General features: G+C 48.7%; 1 protein-coding gene across 5 annotated transcripts in view; it reads left to right on the top strand.

Moving 5' to 3' along the window:
* Positions 1-439: 439 nt before the first annotated feature.
* Positions 440-19,742, top strand: part of LOC140737336 (hypoxia-inducible factor 1-alpha-like) — a 44,276-nt gene continuing 24,973 nt past the window's right edge. For 4 of the 5 annotated variants that reach the window (XR_012101110.1, XR_012101108.1, XR_012101109.1 and 1 more), the window contains exons 1-6: positions 443-1,059; positions 1,940-2,025; positions 3,708-3,817; positions 5,598-5,803; positions 11,207-11,313; positions 18,366-18,513. Coding sequence is in view for 2 of the 5 variants with exons in the window: in XM_073063776.1 (XP_072919877.1) it covers positions 989-1,059; positions 1,940-2,025; positions 3,708-3,817; positions 5,598-5,803; positions 11,207-11,313; positions 18,366-18,513 (728 nt within the window). In the remaining 3 variants the exon portion in view is untranslated. Of the gene's footprint in view, positions 1,060-1,939; positions 2,026-3,707; positions 3,818-5,597; positions 5,804-11,206; positions 11,314-18,365; positions 18,514-19,742 lie in introns of all 5 variants that reach the window. The other variant, XM_073063777.1, reaches the window with a different exon arrangement.

The following is a 19,742-nucleotide window of genomic DNA, read 5'->3' as shown; positions in this document are numbered from 1 at the left end:
CCCCGTGTGTGTGTGTCTCTCTCTCTCCCCCCGTGTGTGTGTGCCTCTCTCTCCACCCCGTGTGTGTGTGTGTCTCTCTCTCTCCACCCCGTGTGTGTGTGTCTCTCTCCCCCCCCGTGTGTGTGTGTGTCTCTCTCTCCCCCCCGTGTGTGTGTCTCTCTCTCTCCACCCCGTGTGTGTGTCTCTCTCTCTCCCCCGTGTGTGTGTGTGTCTGTCTCTCCCCCCCCGTGTGTGTGTCTCTCTCCCCCCCGTGTGTGTGTCTCTCTCCCCCCCCCCGTGTGTGTGTCTCTCTCCCCCCCGTGTGTGTGCCTCTCTCCCCCCGTGTGTGTGTCTCTCTCCCCCGTGTGTGTGTGTGTCTGTCTCTCCCCCCCCCCCCCCCCCAGTGTGTGTGTGTCTTCCTCTCTCTCTGTTCAGCATTGTGCCATGAAATGGGAATACAGAGGGGGGACCAGTTCCAAGTACAGACCCCCACCCCCTTTGTCTTAAGATGCCCTGCTTGTCAAACAGTGGGGGCACATTTTTGCCCCCCTCCCCTCCGTGTGCCCTCCTCCCCTTTTTTTTGAATCTTTTCCTTCTCTGCCAACTTGCCTTGGCTGTTTGTTAACCTTGGACCCCTTCCCCCTCCCCCCGAAAATTCCCTCGCACATCCAACACAATCTGTTGGATTGTGCCTTCAATGCGATCGGTGTACCCTGGCTGAGTTTCTCACAATGGCTCACCAGCCCCAAGCAGGGACTTCTCCCTCTGTATGCAGCCCCTCGGTGCTTCTGAATCGGTTCAGCTTCTCAGTGGAGGAGTACCTTCCACCTGTATACAGTGCTGTGTGGGTGATGGTAACCAGCCTTGGCCGGCTGGTTTGGAAGGCAGCTGAGCCAGTCTCCTCCCTTCTGTCGCTGACGGTCTGTCACTCTGTCATACAGTGCCAGCGGAGAGTGGTTTGGCCGTGCACTTGAATGCCTTTTGCCTCCGAGCCCTCGATGGCTTCTTCATGGTGCTGACGGAAGAAGGCGACATCGTGTACCTGTCGGAGAACGTGAACAGATATCTCGGGCTGACCCAAGGTGATCAAAGGGTTAATGTGTGGCAGGGGCCCAAGTTATGTAATTTAGATTCAGATTTGTTTGTTTATCACATGTATAATCGAAGCATACGGTGGAGTATGTCCGTTGCATCAACAATGGACGTGCAAATGTTGCCACACATTCTGGCGCCATCAGACCTACTGCCCGTTACGCTGTTTCTGACAGCTCACTTCCATGCTGAATGCTAGTTGCTTGCTTTTATTGTTTGCACAATTCGGTTTTTTTCTCTCTCTCACTCTCTGGGTGTTTGTAATTTTTTATGGGTTTGTTTGGGTTTCTTGTTTTATGGCTGGTTGTAAAGAGACGAATCTCAAGGTTGGATAAAGTATACATACTTTGATAATAAATAAACTTTGAACTTCAAACTATTCAGCCCATTGATCCTGCTCTGTCGTTCCATCACGGCTGATTTATTATCCCCCTCAACCCCATTCTCCTGCCTTTCTCCTTTGATGCCCTCACTAATCAAGAACCAGTCAACCTCCACTTTAAATATACCGAATGACTTTTGTTACGCACCCCATAATTGGGTCATATTTACAGAGTCTAATATGGTAAAATATGATCCCTAGGGGTACATAACACTTGGCTTCCACAGCCGTCTGCAGCACTGAATTCCATAGACCATTTTTTCAACTTCTAAACAGGGGTTCCCAACCTGAGCTCCACGGGCCCCTCAGTTATCAGTATTGGCCCACGGCGTAAAAACTGTTGGGGCTCCTGTTCCAGACAAAATCAAATGGATGTCCATAAATACAGAACTTGTCTGTTACCCAGTTTTGGTCTGTACGAGAGCTGGATGTCTTTTATTGGTTAAGCAGTTTGAGACTTACGGTTTCCCACCCTGTACTCCCACAGCTTGCTCTGATCGGCCACAGCATCTTTGAGTTCATCCACCCGTGCGATGAGGAGGAAGTGAAGGACCTACTGATGACACGCCAAGGTGAGGGTCCCTCCATTGACGCGGGGAGGGTGCATGGGGGGGAGTAGAGGGTTCAGAGGGGAGTAGGGTACCAGAACGATGTAGAGAACAAAATGCACAACGTGGTTCTGCAGGGGAGATCCTTTTATTCTCTGTTGCTATTTTGGGTGATTTTGAATCAAGGCGGCCTGCAGATAACGAAATCTGAGCTGAACGGAATATGCCTGGACTCTTTTGACTTTGTGTTTTATATCATGTCTTTTTCACTGGTGGATATCTTTGTTGCTGTTGGCAATGATTTGTACGTGGGGGAGGGGTTTGATGGTTTTCTTTGTTCGGTGGCTGAGTGTGGAAGATGGATCCCAGGGTTGTATACTGTGTGTAATAGTAAATGTACGTCAAATCTTTGAGCAAAATTGGTGGTGGGGTGGCAGTTTGTAGTTAGGCAGCGCAGCAGTTAGCGTAATGCTGTTGCAACACCAACGAACTGAGTTCAAATCCCACTGCTGCCTGTGAGGAGTTTGTACGTTTTCCCTGTGACCACGTGGGTTTCCTCCGGCTTCCTCCCACATCCCTAAGACATACAGGTTAGTTATGGGCACGCTATGCTGGGGCTGACACTTGCGGGCTGCCCCCAGCACATCCTCGGACTGTGATGGTGGTTGATGCAAATGACGCATTTCACTGTGTGTTTTGATGCGCACCTGATTACTTCCTTAATGGTTCTGTCAAGGGTTGAGGTGCTCTGCTCCTGAACCGGGGAGAAGACTTCATGGAGTGTGTTGTCCGTTGGGAATGTGGGGGGGATCAGCCACGCATGTGAATATTTAGGGGCTGATCACTGTAATCAGGGTGGAAATATGCCATGGTTCCTTTAAGGTTATAGTCAGGAGGAGGTAGCTCCCACTACCTATCAAATGCCAATGCCGTGCGTCTCAAATAGCCTCTGACAACCAAGTCCAGCTCCTGGCCTTCACGTGTGGCTTAGCTACTAAGCCCGGTGGAAACCGTTTCTACTGACAGGGGAAGGAGTAAAAGTGGGTTATTGGTGCCTTAAAACCAGTTGCTTTGTGCAGATGGGGCTTGTCTGTCAGCCGTGGTCAGCAGTTCATCTATGAGAAGGAAAACTCTGATCTCCACACCTCCACTACCCACTCGTGGGGCGGGCTTTGGCAGTAAACCCCGAGGGGAAAATCCAGAGCTGGAGTCCCTAAGACTCACTGGCAGCTCCTGCGATGCCGCTGTTGACGTACTGTATCGGTGTCAGCTGTTCTTTCAGATTCATCAGCCCTACGGAGAGGGGGAGGCTGCGGCATGGGCAACAGCCCCGGCAGTGTCACTTAGACAGCTGGGAGGCAACGTCTGTGGTCGGCCCAGAACAATGGAGGACCTCAGTATTGCCACCCAGAGTTGTGATGGTGGGAACTGTAATGTCGATGGGGAGCTCGTGCGCTGGAGTATTGAAGGGCCTTTGAGTACTAATCTCGGAGGGGAGTATTAATACTAGTGTAACATGGAGGTCTCAGGATATCAAGGTGGTGATACTGGGGGAGTGATTAAGTTAGTCAGTTTAATCAAAGCGGACTAATTGACTCATTGACAAAATCAGCTGTCCAACCCCCATCTATTGTTTAATAAACTGTTTCACCGATTTATCACCTAACTCGCTGATTTGTTCCTTCCTGTGGATTCGTCAATGCAAGGCCTCACGGCGAAGCAGGAGGCCCAGGCCCAGAGGGACTTCTTCATGAGGATGAAATCTACGCTGGTGAACGGGAAACGGACCGTCGCCATCAAATCGGCAACGTGGAGAGTGAGTAACACGCCCGTGCAGTCTGAATCTTGTGGTTGCACCAAGCAGCGCCACTAAACCAGCCGTAGCTGCCATGGGACTCAGCAGGTCAGGCAGCATCTATGGAAGTGAATAAACTGGGCTGAGACCCTTCATCAGGACTGGAAAGGAAGGGGAAAGATACCAGAATAAAGAGGTGGGGAGAGGAGAAGGAGGTCAAGATAATAGGTGATAGGTAAAGCTGGGTGGGTGGGAAAGATAAAGGACAGGAGAGTAAGGAATCTGATAGGAGAGGAGAGTGTTCCATAGGAGGAGGGGAACCAGGGAGGGGTGATAGGCAGGTGAGGAGTGGCTAGAGTGGGGAATAGAAGAGGAAGAAGGAATTTCTTTTTACCGGAAAGAGAATTTGATATTCGTGCCATCAGGTAGAATATGAGGTTCTGCTCCCCTATCCTGAGGGTGGCCTCATCTTGGCACAAGCTGCCTTCCCAGCTCTCAACACTGACTTGTGCAGGGATAGCTGACCTTGAACTTCCTGCTCCCTGGTGAAGTCGCTCCCGCAGTCGAGGAGGAGATGAGGAGAAACTGCTTTTCCCAGAGCAGTGAATCTGCGGAATTCACTGCCCAGGGAAGCAGTAGAGGCTACCTCATTAAATCCATTTAAAACAGATTTTTTTTATATGTAGCAGGGAAATTATGGCTGTCGGGGAAAAGACAGGTAGTCAGCGCTGAGTCCACAGCCAGATCAGATGGCCGACTCCTGCTCCTAGTTCTTATCTTCTTACAGTGATGTTCCTTGGACCCTGTTGTCTTTCTCCTTCCTGGGTGAAGTGGCAGGTTCGGGACAAGGTCTTGGGAGCTTCTTGGCAATTAACGACAGAGCAGTTGTAGGTGGTCCAGGATATAGACACGGTTCATGGAACACCAACCCCACAATGGGATACAAGTGACCGGCTTTCTGTTCTCTCATCCTGGGTGGAGATGCCCAGTGAATGGAGGGTCCCAGGGGTTGAATGAACTGATCCCCTTCATAGCATCATACAAGCCCTAAGACTCATCGAGTGGTGCTGAACTGTTATTCTGCCTGGTCCCATTGACCTACACGTAGACCGTAGCCCTCCATAACTCTCTCATCCAAACTTGCATGCACCACTAGCGCTGGCAGCTCACCCCACACTCACCACCCTCTAAGTGAAGAAGTTTCCCCTCAGGTTCCCCTTAAACATTTCACCTTTCACCTTTCACCTTACACCTGTGACCCCTAGTCCCACAACTTGAGGGGAACGTCTCTGCATTCACCCGATCTAAACTCCTCATAACTTTGTATACGTCTGTCAGATCTTCCCTCATTCTCCTAGACTCCAGGGAATAACGTACTAGCCTATTCAGCCTTTCCCTATAACCCAGCTCCTCAAGACCTGACAACGGCCTTTGTAAATTTTCTCTGCAAACTTTCAATCTCACGTGGCCAGAATGGTAGAGTTCATTGGCAGTGTGTCTGAGCAGCAATTTCGGGGTGGCGACTACCGAGAGAAGTGGAGTCAGGCAGGGCAGCGGTTCCCAGCACCTCATAGCAGTTCTCTATCTCCCCCCCCCCGGTCAGTCATCATTCCCGCCTCATCCAGTGCCTCCATCTACCCGCTGCCACAACCCTCACTGGTGCCTCTGTAACCCCAGGCTTATCGATCTCACCCCCCGCCCAATCAGCCCGACAGGTTGGTGTTTGCCCCCATTTACCCTTCACCCCCACGCTCTCTGACCCACTGAGTGCCGTGATTCTGACCACGCTTTCTCTGCCTAGGTGCTGCACTGCACGGGACACGTACAACGGTGCGAGGTGGAGCCCAAATCTCCTTCAGGCCAGGCCGCCCAGGAGTCTCCGATGGCCTACCTGCTGATGATCTGTGAGCCCGTCCCTGACCCCACCAGCGTTGAGGTTCTGCTGGACAGCAAGTCCTTCCTGAGCCGGCACGGCATGGACATGAAGTTCACCTACTGCGATGCACGGTAGGCAGGCAGGGTGAGGCTTGAGAGACTCTCACCACTCGCTGAGCTGATTTTTGTGGTGTAGGCAGTGGGAGTGAGAGTGCTGTCCCGGTGAATGGGTTATTTAGGAAGTGAATGCCGGTTGCTTTGCCTCTGGCTAACAGTGGTGAGGTTTCACAGCTGCAGTGACCCCGCTCCAATCTTGACCTTTCTTTGTCTGCCGTCTGCACGAGCAGACGTCCCCGGGTATAAATGCCACGTGGGTTCCCCCTGCACCTGGGGTTACAGTTTCTTCCCACATCCCATCAAAGCCACAGCTTTTTTGGGATGTCTGGACTGACTACTGTAAGTGGTGGAATCTGGAGGAAGTTGGTAGGAACACTGAGGCAATGGTTTACTGGAACCGCTGACGACCAACACTGGCGTACCTCAGGGATGTGTGCTTAGTCCACTGCTCTACTCTCTCTATACCCATGACTGTGTGACTAGGCATAGCTCAAGTACCGTCTATAAATTTGTGGACGATACAACCATTGTTGGTAGAATCTCAGGTGGTGACGAGAGGGCGTACAGGAGTGAGATATGCCAACTAGTGGAGTGGTGCCACAGCAACAACCTGGCACTCAACGTCAGTAAGACGAAAGAGCTGATTGTGGACTTAAGGAAGGGTAAGACGAAGGAACACATACCAATCCTCATAGAGGGATCAGAAGTGAGCAGCTTCAAGTTCCTGGATGTCAAGATCTCTGCGGATCTAACCTGGTCCCAACATATCGATGCAGTTATAAAGAAGGCAAGACAGTGGCTATACTTCATTAGGAGTTTGAAGAGATTTGGCATGTCAACAGATACACTCACAAACTTCTATAGTTGTACCGTGGAGAGCATTCTGACAGGCTGCATCACTGTCTGGTATGGAGGGGCTACTGCACAGGACCAAAAGAAGCTGCAGAAGGTTGTAAATCTAGTCAGCTCCATCTTGGGCACTAGTCTGCAAAGTACTCAGGACATCTTCAAGGAATGGTGTCTCAGAAAGGCAGCGTCCTTTTTTAAGGGCCTCCACCCAGGGCATGCCCTTTCCTCACTGTTACCATCAGGTAGGAGGTACAGAAGCCTGAAGGCACCCACTCAGCGATTCAGGAACAGCTTCTTCCCCTCTGCCATCCGATTCGTAAATGGACATTGAATCTTTGGACACTACCTCACTTTTTTCTAAATATACTGTATTTCTGTTTTTGCGCGTTTTTTAAAATCTGTTCAATATATGCATTGAACTGCTGCTGCTAAGTTAACAAATTTCACATCACATGCTGGTGATAATGAAATTGTGAGTGAGAATGGGATTTCTCTCTGAGCTAGTATTGGCCGATGGGCCAAAACCACCTCCTCAAAATGAATGGTGGAAAGATGAGAAATTCCAAAAGCTTTATCTCCAATGCAGATCCTCCCCGTCGTGCTACAGGCTATGTGGTGGTCTGTTGGTGAACACGATCCCACAAACAGGAATGAACTAATGACAAGGAAGCAACACGGAAGAGCTGGGGGGGGGGGGGGGGGGGGGGGGAGTGCTCAGCAGGTCAGGCAGAATCTATGGAGATGAATAAACAGTTGACGTTTCATGCCGAGATCCTGCTGCTAGACTGACAAAGGAAGGGGGAAGATGCCAGAATAAAAAGGTCGGAGGAGAGGAACGAGGATAGCTAGAAGGAATCTGATAGGAGAGGTGAGTGGACCAGAGGAGAAAGGGCAGGGAGAGATGAGAAGAGGCCAGAGTGGGGATTAGAAGAAGATGGAAGGACTTTTTTTTTTCAGCTGGGACGAAGTCAATATTCATGCCATCGGGTTGGAGGCTACCCAGGCGGAATATATATCCTCCACCTTGAGTGTGGCCTCATCTTGGCACAAGAGGAGCCCATGGACTCCAATATTGGAATGGGAATTGGAATTTGAATTAAAATGTTTGGCCTCCGGGAAATTCTGCCTTTTTCAGATGGTGCGGAGGCGCTCGATCTGATTTATGACGGGCCTTACCAATGTAGAGGAGGCCACATCAGGAGCACCGGACATAGTAGACAACCCCAGCAGATTCGCAGGTGAAGTGTTGCCTCACCTGGAAGGATTGTTTGGGTCCCCAAATGACAAGGAAGTATTTTTTTTTAATGATTTGAAGCCCCCAAGATACCACTCCCAGAGATGAAAGCAAGCCTCTGTATGAAGCCCTGGGAGGGGTTGGGTGTGGTCACAGAGGCTGAGGGGGTAGGAAAGGGGCTGCAGTGATCGTATCGGTTTTCCTTCAGCTGAACGTGTCTAGGATACATGAAGAAAAGCAGGGAATGAGCCTGAGAGGTTAAATTCCTGACCGCTGCTGTTTTTGTACATCGGAATGTTTTGTACACTGGCAGGCTGCCAGCGTCAGGCTGAAAATAGAGCAACAGTGGGTTTGCTGTTTTTTATGGCTGCGCACTTTTGAAGAGCACTTGGTACTATGATGCTAGAGTGTGTTTTCAAGCAGTCTTTGGGGGTCTGGGACTGCTGAATCAGTGAGGTGTGTTGTTTGCATTAACAGCAAGCACTCCTGAGGATGTGCTGGGGGCAGCCCACAGGTGTCACCGTGCTTCCGGCGACAACTTACTAACCCGGACTTGTCCCCACGCCTCTGGGCTGCGGGTGGAAATCCACGCAGTCACGGGGAGAACGTACAAACTCCTTACGGGCAGTGGCGAGAATTGAACCCAGGTCGCTGGTGCTGTAGTAGCGACACGCTCCCCTGGCCACAATGCCCAGCAAAGCAACAGCACAGACACACCTGCGTGTCCTTGGCAGGCCAGTCCCCAGCACCGGATTCTCACACTTGCAGGCATCAGGATTCAGAATCAGAAATCAGGTTTAATAATTACGTATGGAGATAAAGCACGGAGTAGGCCCTTCCCGCTCTTCGAGCCACGACGCCCAGCAATCCCCTGAATTAACCCTAGCCTAATCACAGGACAATTTACAATCACTAATTAACTTACTCCATTTCACCGGCATATGTCATGAAGGTCGTCGTCGTAGCAGTACATTGCAATACATAATAATTTTAAAAATCTAACATTACAATAAGAAATGTATGTAAAAAATTAAAAAGCAGTGCAAAAAGAGCAAAAAAAATAACGAGCTAGCGTTCATGCGGACTGTGGGAACTGCAGACTCCGTCAAAAATGGGATGTGTGCGAACAGATGGTGGGCAGTGTGCCTTCCACGGGTTTGTGTCTGCCCCCCAGGATATGACCTCTGGAAGGGAATGTCGCTCCTGCTCCTTCCCCTTGGGTTGTGAAGACCTGGGAGTTGGTGGGAACATCCGCATTTCTCAAAGAGAACATCCTCGGATCTCTGCTCTGTCCGTGAGCCAGCTCTCAGTGTGTTCTGGGGATCTGGTCAGGAGAGCAACGTGACCTTTCCAGTGCATTTCACACTGGGTAATCCGTGCCTCGCTGCAGGGGCCCGGGTTATTGAGCCGGTACTGGGGGCTGTTCCAGCACACGTTGTCTTGTAGATATTATCCTTGGCGTTGTTACAACATAGACTGTGTGTGGCACCACTCCACAAAGTTTCAGTTTCAAAAGAAAAACAAACCAAAGACAAGGAAGCAGCTGCCCTCAGTAGCCTCTTGTGTGGATCCCAGTGTGGTCTTCTGCTGCTGTACTCCATCCATTCCAAAGTTTGACGTGTTGTGCATTCAGAGATGCTCTTCTGCACACCACTGCTGTAACGTATGGTTATTTGAGTTACTGTCACCTTCCTGTCCGCTTGAACTAATCTGTCCATTCTCCTCTGACCTCTCTCATTAACAGAGTGTTTTCACCCACACAGAACTACCACTCACTGGATGCTTTTTTGTACTTGGCACCACTCTCTGGTTCTGCATAAAGATCTCAGCAGGAGATCAGCAATTTCTGAGATACTCAAACCACCCCATCTGGCACCAGCAATCATTCCACAGTCATTTATTCCCCATTCTGACATTTGGTCTGAACAACAGCTGAACTTCTTGACCACGTCTACATGCTTTTATGCATTGAGTTGCTGTCACACGATTGGCTGATTAGATATTTGCATTCATGAGCAGGTGTCTCTAATAAAGTGGCCACACAGTGTATTTGCAACACTCTCAAAATACTGGAGGAACTCAGCAAGGTAGGAAGCATCTATGGAAGGGAATAAATAGTTGACATTTTGGGCTAAGACACTTCATCAGGACTGGAAAGGAAGAGCCAAGATAAAGTCTGAGGTGAGGGGAGGAGTTCAGGCTGGCGGGTGATAGGTGGGTAGGGTGGGAGGTGATAGGTGGAAGAGATAAAGGATTGAAGGAGGAGGAATTTGATAGAGGAGAGGAGGGTGAACTATGGGTGAAAGGGAAGGAAGAGAGGCACTAGAGGGAGGTGATAGCCAGGTGAGGAGAAGAGAAGGGGTGAAAGGGAAGCTAGACACAGGAGATTCTGTAGATGCTGGAAATCCAGAGCAACACACAGAATACTGAAGGAGCTCAGAGGTCAGGCAGCATCTATGGAGAGGAGTGAACAGTGTACTTTTCAGGTCGACCCTTCAGGACTGGAAAGGAAAGGGGAAGAAGCCAGAATAAGTTAGCTGGAGGGAGAGAACAGCTGGCAGGTGATAGCTGATGCCAGGTGAGAGGGAAGGTGGGTGGGTGGGAGAGGGGTAAAATACCTCATATTCCATTTGTGTGGCATCTAACCTGATGACATGAACACCAATTCCTCTAACCTACGATAATTTTCCACCCCTTCACTTTCTCTCTTTCATTCCACATTCTGGTTCTTTTCTCGCCCCTGTCTTCTCAGCTGCCATCTCTTCCCCTGGATCACCTCTTCCTTCCCTTTCTCCCATGGTCCACTTTCCCCTACTTTCTAATTCCTTCTTCTCCAGCCCGTTACCTTTTCCACCTGTCGCCTCCCAGCTTCTTACTTCATCCACACCTCCCCCAACAATCATTCCACAGTCCAAGTCACTTAGATCACATTTCTTCCCCATTCTGATGTTTGAGCTGAACCTCTTGACCGTGTCTGCATGCTTTTATGTGTTGACTGCTGCCATGTGATGGGCTGATTAGATGCTTGCGTTAGTGAGCAGATGTACCTAATAAAGTATCTACTGAGAGTGTGTGGCAAATAAGTGAAAACTGAGTGGGAATTGGCGGGAGTCCAGCTGACGAGGGGATTGGAATGGGCAAGCTTGGCATTAAGTGTTGTAGCGGCAGGTAGTTGAGGTGGGCTGGAGTTTGGGGTTGGAGGCAGCAGCGATCATTGACGGACTAGAGGGTGATCACTGACGGGGGAGAGAACGACGGCTGACGAGGTTGGGGGGGGGGGAGGAATGACTGCTGATGAGGTAGCGCCCAGCCTGATTCTGATTCTCTCTCTACAGAATCACCGAGCTCTGTGGTCACCGCCCGGACTTGCTGCTCGGACACACCGCCTATGAATTCTACCACTCGCTGGACTCTGACCACATGACCAAGACACACCAAATCTGTAGGTAGTTTCTGGTGGGACGTTAGCAATTGGGATGTTATATTGAAATTGTATATAACATTGATGAAACCTAATTTGGAGTATGGTGTGCAGTTCTGGGCACCTACCTACAGGAAAGGTGTCAAAATCATTGAAAGAGTGCAGAAGAAATTTACAAGAATGTTGTTGGATCTTGAGGGGCTGAGTTATAGGGAAGGGTTGAATACAGTGGAGAATGAGGGGAAAATTGAAGAGATAGTGAGTTTATGAGGGATTTAGATAGGGTGAATGCAGACGTTTCCCCCTCAGGTTGGGTGAGATGTCAACTAGAGGTCATGGGTTAGGGTGAAATGTTTAAGGGAAACATGAGGGTGAACAACTTCACCCAGAGGGTGGTGAGAGTGTGGAACGAGCTGTCAGTGGAAGTTGTGGATGTGGGTTCAACTGCAACATTTAAGAGTAGTTTGGATAAGCACGTGAATGGGAGGGGTATGGAGGGCTATGGTCCAGACACGGGTTGCTGGGACTTGGCAAAATACCAGTTCAGCATAGGGTAGATGGGCTGAAGGGCTTGTTTCTGTGCGGCGCTGTTCCATAGACACGAGCTACTGCAGACGCTAGAAATCCAGAGCAATACAGAGCGTGCTCAGCAGGTCGGACGGCATCTATGGATGGGAATAAATGAACAACGTTTCGAGCTGAGACCCTTCGTCTGCACTGTATCACTCTGGTTTCTGCTCTGTCACGGTCCACCAGAGAGAGCAGAGGAAGCTGAGCTGTGTCCCTGGCTGGCTGTGTGTGGGGAGCGCAGCTCGGTGTCTGTGTGCACTGATAGATAGTGCAAGAATCCCACCACCGGCCATCCCGTGTCTCACCAGAACGACAAGTTGTCACCTGATCCAGGATTAGACACTACTGGAAGTGACTGGGAGAGAAACTGGTCAAAGCAACTGGTTGGGGGTCAAGGTTAAAGAGCTTGACCACTAGACCCAGGTCAGCTCTTCACCGCACAACCTTATCACTTTGGAAACTTCAGTCAGTAGAGTCTTGTCTTCTCCTCCATGCCCACCCCACCCCGGGATATAATTCTGAAGTTAATTTGCCGGTTGAGTCAGTGGTAAGCAATTCACAAGCAATGTTAGCATTCATTTCCAGAGGACTAGAGTATAATAGACCATAAAATATAGGAACAGATTTAGGCCACTTGGCCCATCGAGTCTGCTCCACCATGGCTGATCCATTACCCTCTCCACCCCATTCTCCTGCCCTCTCCATGTATCCCTGACTAATCAAGAATCTATCAACCTCCATCTTAAATATACCCAATGGCCTGGCCTCCACCTGTGGCAACAAATTCCACAGATCCACTACCCCCTGGGTAAAGAAATTCTTCCTCATCTTTGTTCCAAGTGGACATCCTTCTGGTCTGAGGCTGTGTCCTCTGGTCCTAGACTCTTTCCCCACTATTGGAAACATCCACTCCACATCAGTCGAGACCTTTCAACATTTGATAGGTTTCAATGAGATCACCCCTTGTTCTTCTGAATTCCAGTGAGTATCCGGCCCAGAGAAATCAAACACTTCTCATACATTAACCCTTTCAATCCTGGAGTCATTTTCGTGAACCTCCTGAACTCTGCAGTATCAGCACACCCTTTCTCAGATGATTGTGATCAGTTTTGGGCCCCTTATCTGAGTGAGGCCTCAACAACGCCTTGTAAAGCCCCAGCATTACACCCTTGCTTTTATATTCTAGTCCTCGTGAAATGAATGCTAACCTCACATTTGCCTTCCTCACCAATGACTCAATCTGCAAGTTGACCTGCACAAGGACTCCCAAGTCTGTTTGCACCTCAGATTTTTGAATTTTCTCTCCATTTAGAAAATAGTCTACCCTTTTATTTCTTCTACCAAAGTGCATGACAGTACTCTTCCCAACACTGTATTCCATCTTTATCCATTCTCCTAATCTGTCCAAGTCCTTCTGCAGCCTCTCTACTTCCTCAACATTACCTATCTTCATATCGTATGCAAACTAGGCCACAAAACAGGATGTAATTAATGCTGAAGCTTTATAGGGCATTAGTCAGACCGCACTTGAAGTATTGTGAACAGTTTTGGGCCCCTTATCTAAGAAACGATACGTTAGAGAGGCTCCAGTGGAGGTTTATAAGAACGATCCTGGGATTGAACAGGATCGTGTATAAGGAACGTTTGATAGAAGAATAAGGGAAGGGGGGAATCTCATTGAAACCTATCGAATGTTGAAAGGCCTATATAGAGTGGATGTGGAGAGGATGTTTCCTATTGTGGGGGAGTCTAGGAGCAGAGAGCACAGCCTCAGTATGCAAGGACGTCCCTTTAGAACAGAGATGAGGAGGAATCTCTTTAGCCAGAGGGTGGTGAATCGGTGGAATTTGTTGCCTCAAAAACTGTGGAGGCCAAGCTGTTGAGTATATTTGAAGCAGAGATTGATAGGTCCGTGATTAGTAAAGTTGTCAAAGATTGCGGGGAGAAGACAGGAGAATGAAGTTGAAGGGGAAAATAAGTCAGCCATGATGGAACGGTGGAGCAGACTTGATGGGCCAAATGGCCCGATTCTACTCCTATGTCTTATTGGTCTACCTCTCCTCCTCCCTCCTACCTTTGCCCTTTCCCTCTCATTCAATGCTGTTCTCACTCCTGAGCTTGTTTTTTTTCATGTGGCAGACCAGATTATGATCTCCTCCTCTCTGTCCCAGGCTGTGGATGTTGGGAGGGGCTCCCCAGAACGTCTTGTTTTCCCTCTCACTAACCAAAGTGCATGTCAGCCACTGACTGCTGTGAAAACAAGTTTACTTTGGATGGTGTCCAGGGGCTGTATTCTGGGTACATTTCTTTAAAGGTATTCAGAGCTGTTGTTTATCGAGCACAGTGTTGAATGTCACCCCGTCCAAAGGTTGTCAGCACTCGGTGCCTGGTACAGTTCTGCAGGCAGCAGCACTGAATTTTCATTGGTATGGTGCCTTTTGAGCTGAGCTGCCTTACGGGAGTGTTATTGAACAAAATAAAAACATGGTACGCCAGTGCAGTAGTTCCCTTGACGATTTAGAGAGCCTGATCGGTGTTCAATTCCCACCGCTGTCTGAAGGAGTTCGTACATTCTTCCCGTGACTGCCCGGATTCCTCTGGGTGCTCCAGTTTCCTCCCACAGTCCAAATATATATGGGTTAGTGTTAGTTGTGGGTGTGCTGTGTTGGTGCCAGGAGTGTGCCAACGCTTGCGGGTTGTCCCCAGCACATCCTCTGACAGTTTTGTGGGAGAAGCCAGAGAGTGGTAGTAGAGGGTTGCCTCTCCGACTGGAGGTCTGTGACTAGTGGGGTGCCACAGGGATCGGTGCTGGGTCCGTTGTTTGTCATCTAGACCAACGATCTAGATGATGATGCGGTTAACTGTATCAGTAAATTTGTAGATGTCACCAAGATTGATGGTGTAGTGGATGGTAAGGAAGGCCACCATGGCTTGCAGCGGGATCTGGACCAGCTGGAAAAATGGGCTGAACAATGGCAGATGGAATTTAATGCAGACAAGTGTGAGTTGTAAGACCAAACAGGGTAGGTCTTACACGGTGAGTGGTAGGGCGCTGAGGAATGCGGTAGAACAAAGGGATCTGGGAACTCAGATCCATAATTCATTGAAGTGGTGGCAGAGGTGGATAGAGGCCTAAAGAAAGTTTTCGGCCCATTGGTCTTCATAGATCAAAGTATTGAGTACAGGAGATGGGATGTTATGCTGAAGTTGTAGAAGATGTTGGTGAGGCCTAATTTGGAGTATTGTTTCAGTTTTGGTCACCTACCTACAGGAAAGATGTAAATAAGGTTGAAAGAGTACAGAGAAAATTCACAAGGATGTTGCTGGGTCTGAAGGACCTGAGTTATAAGATCGAATAGGTTAGGACTTTATTCCTTGGCGCGTAGAAAAGGAGATTTAATAGAGGTATACAAAATTATGAAGGGTATAGACAGGGTAAATGCAAGCAGGCTTTTTTTTCCCATTGAGTTTGGGTGGTTCTACAACCAGAGTTCATGGTTAAGGGTGAAAGGTGAAAAGTTTAAGGGGAACATGAGGGGGATCTTTTTCATTCAGAGGGTGGTGAGAGTGTGGAACGAGCTGCCTACGTAAGTGGTGCATGCAAGCTTGATTTCAATGTTTAAAATTAGTTTGGATAGGTACATGGATGGTAGGGGTATGGAGGGTTATGGTCCCGGTGTGGGTCAGTGGGAGTGGGCAGTTTATATGGTTTGGCACAGACTAGATGGGCCAAAGAGCCTGTTTCTGTGCTGTACTTTTCTATAACTCAATGTCTATGACACTTGCAGGCTCCCCCAGTACATCCTCGGACTGTGTCGGTCACTGACGCGAGCAGCATCAAACTGTGTGTTTCAATGGTCATGTGACAAATAAAGCTAATCTTCAAACCGATGCCTAGCCACGTATTGAGGCATACAGGCAAGGAGGGATGAATTGAGCTGCCTGTTAAATGGAGGAGAAAGAGATGAGGAGGGTTCGGGAGTTCGAGGTGTGGACAGCTGAACACTTTCCATTGGTGCACTGATTAAAATTGGGAAAAGCTCGAGTGAGAATTGGAGGGTTTGGGGGAGGGGTGCAGTCATGAGGTTGGCAGAAGGGAGGCACTTGAAGGGATTTGAATTCAGCTAACCCATAAGGTCATGATGAGGTAGATTGAGATCAAGACTGCATCCCATTATTCTGGAGAACTATTGATCCTGATGGTAGATGCTTTCTGGCTTTTTTTTTTCTTCTGCCCGATGGGAGAGGGGGAAGAGAGAATGGATGGGGTCTTTTGATGATGCTGGTTGCTTTCCTAAGGCAGTCAGAGGTACAGACAGAGTCCTCGAAGGGGAGGCTTGTTTCTGTGCAGAGCTGTGTCCGCCAATAGCTAGACTGGACTGCCAACACAGATGCCTTGTGCAGGAAGGCACAGAGTCGACTGTACTTCCTAAGAAGGTTGGCGTCATTCAATGTCTGTAGTGAGATGCTGAAGATGTTCTATAGGTCAGTTGTGGAGAGCGCCCTCTTCTTTGTGGTGGCGTGTTGGGGAGGAAGCATTAAGAAGAGGGACACCTCACGTCTTAATAAGCTGGTAAGGAAGGCGGGCTCTGTCGTGGGCAAAGGACTGGAGAGTTTAACATCGGTAGCTGAGCGAAGGGCGCTGAGTAGGCTACGGTCAATTATGGATAACTCTGAACATCCTCTACATAGCACCATCCAGAGACAGAGAAGCAGTTTCAGCGACAGGTTACTATCGATGCAATGCTCCTCAGACAGGATGAAGAGGTCAATACTCCCCAATGCCATTAGGCTTTACAATTCTACCGCCAGGACTTAAGAACTTTTTAAAAGCTATTATTAATGCTTTTTGAGATAGTGATTTAGATGCATATCTTATTTTTTACTGAGTTAAGTATTGTATGTAATTAGTTTTGCTACAACAAGTGTATGGGACATTGGAAAAAAGTTGAATTTCCCCATGGGGATGAATAAAGTATCTATCTATCTATCTATCTATCTAACTCTCTGCAGTTTCTTGCAGTTAGGTGCAGAGCAGTTGGAGGTGGAGGTTCTAGTTGTGGCCTTCATGTGGTTGAGTGACATGTCTGCATGAGACTCTTCCTCAGCTATGACAGCTCGATGGGCTAACATTGCTTCAACGTGTGACCAGTTCTGCACAGGCCACTGCCTCCAGTATTGGAGTTGCCATATCTTGTGTTAAACAGTCTAAGAGTCACGTGGCATGGAAACTGTCCGTTCAGCCTAACCATTCCATCCTGACCAAAGTTCAGAGTAAATTTGTTACCAAAGTACATACATGTCACCATATACAACCCTGAGATTCATTTCCTTGCAGGCATACGCAGTAAACCCGAGAAGCACAATAGAATCGATGAAAGACCGCACCCAACAGGACAAACAATCAGTGTGCAAACGACGACAAACTATGCAAATACAAAGTGAGAATAAAAGCAATAAATTTTGAGAACATGAGATAAACACTCCTTGAAAGCGAGTCCTTAGGTTGTGGGAACAGTTCAGTGATGGGTTAGTGAAACTGAGTGGCTATCCTCTCTGATAGCTGAGGTGCAATAACTCTTCCTGAACCTGGTGGTGCAAGTCCAGAGGCTCTTGTACCTTCTGCCCGATGGCAGCAGTGAGAAGAGAGCATGGCCTGAGTGGTACTGAACTGTTGATTGTGGGAAGATTTCAATGATGGGATAACTTCAGTCAGCGTCACTTGCCCCGTCATTGAAATGTTCTCATAACCAACAGAGTCACTTTCTGGGACTCTTCATCTCATGTTCCCAATACTTATTACTATTTATTTATTATTATTTCTTTTTGTTGTCTCTGCACTCAGGTTGAACGCCCAAGTTGGGTGGTCTTTCATTGATTCTGTTATGGTTATTATTCTATAGATCTGTTGAGTATGCCCACAAGAAAATGAATTTACAGATTGTTTATGGTGACATATATGTAATTTGATAATAATTTACTTTGAACTTTGAAGTGAAGTTGAGTGAAGTCATCCCCTTTGGTTCAAGAGCTTAATGGTTGAGGGATAGATAGTAACTGTTTCTGAACCTGATGGTGAGAGACCTGAGGCTGCTGCACCTTCTTCCTGACGGCAGCAGCGAGAAGAGAGCATGTCCTGGATGGTGGGGGTCCCTGATGATGGATGCTGCTTTATGCAACTGTGCTCCTTTTAGATGTGCTCAGTGGTGGGGAGGGTTTTACCCACTGAAACTATAACTTAGTCCCTTAAAACTTGGCAATATTCTGCCTAGCCCCCGAGTTCCTCCAGTACTTTCTGTGCGTTGCTCCGGATTTCCAGAATCTCTTGTGTTGGTCAATTTTTTTATGCACTTTTGCTATACCATGGCTGAGTGGCGATCCGATAATTTTATGACAAACGGATCTGTAAGGTCACACCCTAAACCTCTGGGTTTTGCCATTTGTGGTGCAAGACATGCCGACAGGTGACTGGGTGTAACTGTCCTTTGTGTTTGCTTCCACAGTGCTGAGTAAGGGGCAGGTCAGCTCCGGTCAGTACCGCTTTCTGGCCAAGAGTGGAGGGTACGTTTGGTTGGAGACACAAGCCACTGTGATCTACAGTGGGGACAACTTGAAGCCTGAAAGCATCGTCTGCATTAACTACGTCCTCAGGTAAGTTCTCAGCAGAAACTGGAGATGTCTTGGAGAAAGGAGGTCCTGACATCGTGGGCAGTTTGAAGACTTGTAGGGTCAGGGCAAACTTTTAAAATTCCTCAGCCTAAAGTTTGTATCTCACCACTGTCTCATTTTACAAACATAAGATTCTGCAGATGCCAGAAATCCAGAGTGACACGCACAAAGTGCTCAAATCATCAGCTGTTATTCCTCTCCGTAGATGCTGCCTGACCTGCTGAGTTCCAACAACATTGTCTCTGCAAAACATGCCCACACTTACATGCACACCCCCACACCCCCCCACACCCCCCCACACCCCCCCACACCCCCCCACACCCCCACACACCCCCCACACCCCCACACACCCCCACACACACACACACACACACACACACACACACACACACACACACACACACACTCACCTCCAAACCCAAGACAGGCTGTGTCCGGTGTCCCTACCCCAGATGTCTGGTCACACCAGCCCATGAGCTTTGACCAGCCGATCATCAATGTTTGTGTCCGGTATCGACCCCAGGACTTTGAATTGGGTGCCTCACACTTGTACCGTAGCCTGTGTCCCTCCAACATTGGCCTGGCATCACCCTGAACTTCACCAGCACTGGCAGCAACCAAGTCTGTCCCTAATCTCTCTCTTTGCCTCCACATCTCAAACCTTTCTTCACCTTAAATCTACTCCTTGCTTACCTATCTTCAAAGTTTAATTTCTCCCAGAGATCCCCCGGAGAAGCACCGTGGAATATTTGGTTGCTCTTAAACTCCATGCTAATGTTAGTTAGTTTTCCGAACATCCTTTAAAATTTCAGACTACAGGGCAGGATTCGGAGTAGTGTGGAGGATCAGAGGGATCTTGAGGTCCATGTCCATTGGTCCCTCAAAGTTGCCACACAAGTTGATAGGGTAGTCAAGAAGGTGCAAGGTGTGTTGGTCTTCATTAGCTGGAGGATAGAGTCCAAGAGCCATGAGGTAATGTTGCAGCTCTATGAAACCCTGGTTAGACCGCACTTGGAATATTGTGTTCAGTTCTGGTCGTCTCATTACAGGAAGGATGTGGGAGCTTTAGAGAGCGTGTAGAGGAGATTTACCAGGATGCTGCCTGGGTTCAAGAGCGTGTCTTCTGAGGATAGGTTGAGTGAACTAGGGCTTTTCTCTCTGGAGTGAAGAAGGAGGAGGGGTGATATTTAATGACTGTCTTCCCCTGTCTC

The sequence above is a fragment of the Hemitrygon akajei genome, chromosome 12, assembly GCF_048418815.1.
Source record: "Hemitrygon akajei chromosome 12, sHemAka1.3, whole genome shotgun sequence".
Taxonomy (NCBI): domain Eukaryota; kingdom Metazoa; phylum Chordata; class Chondrichthyes; order Myliobatiformes; family Dasyatidae; genus Hemitrygon; species Hemitrygon akajei.
This window is presented reverse-complemented; position numbering and strand designations above follow the sequence as displayed.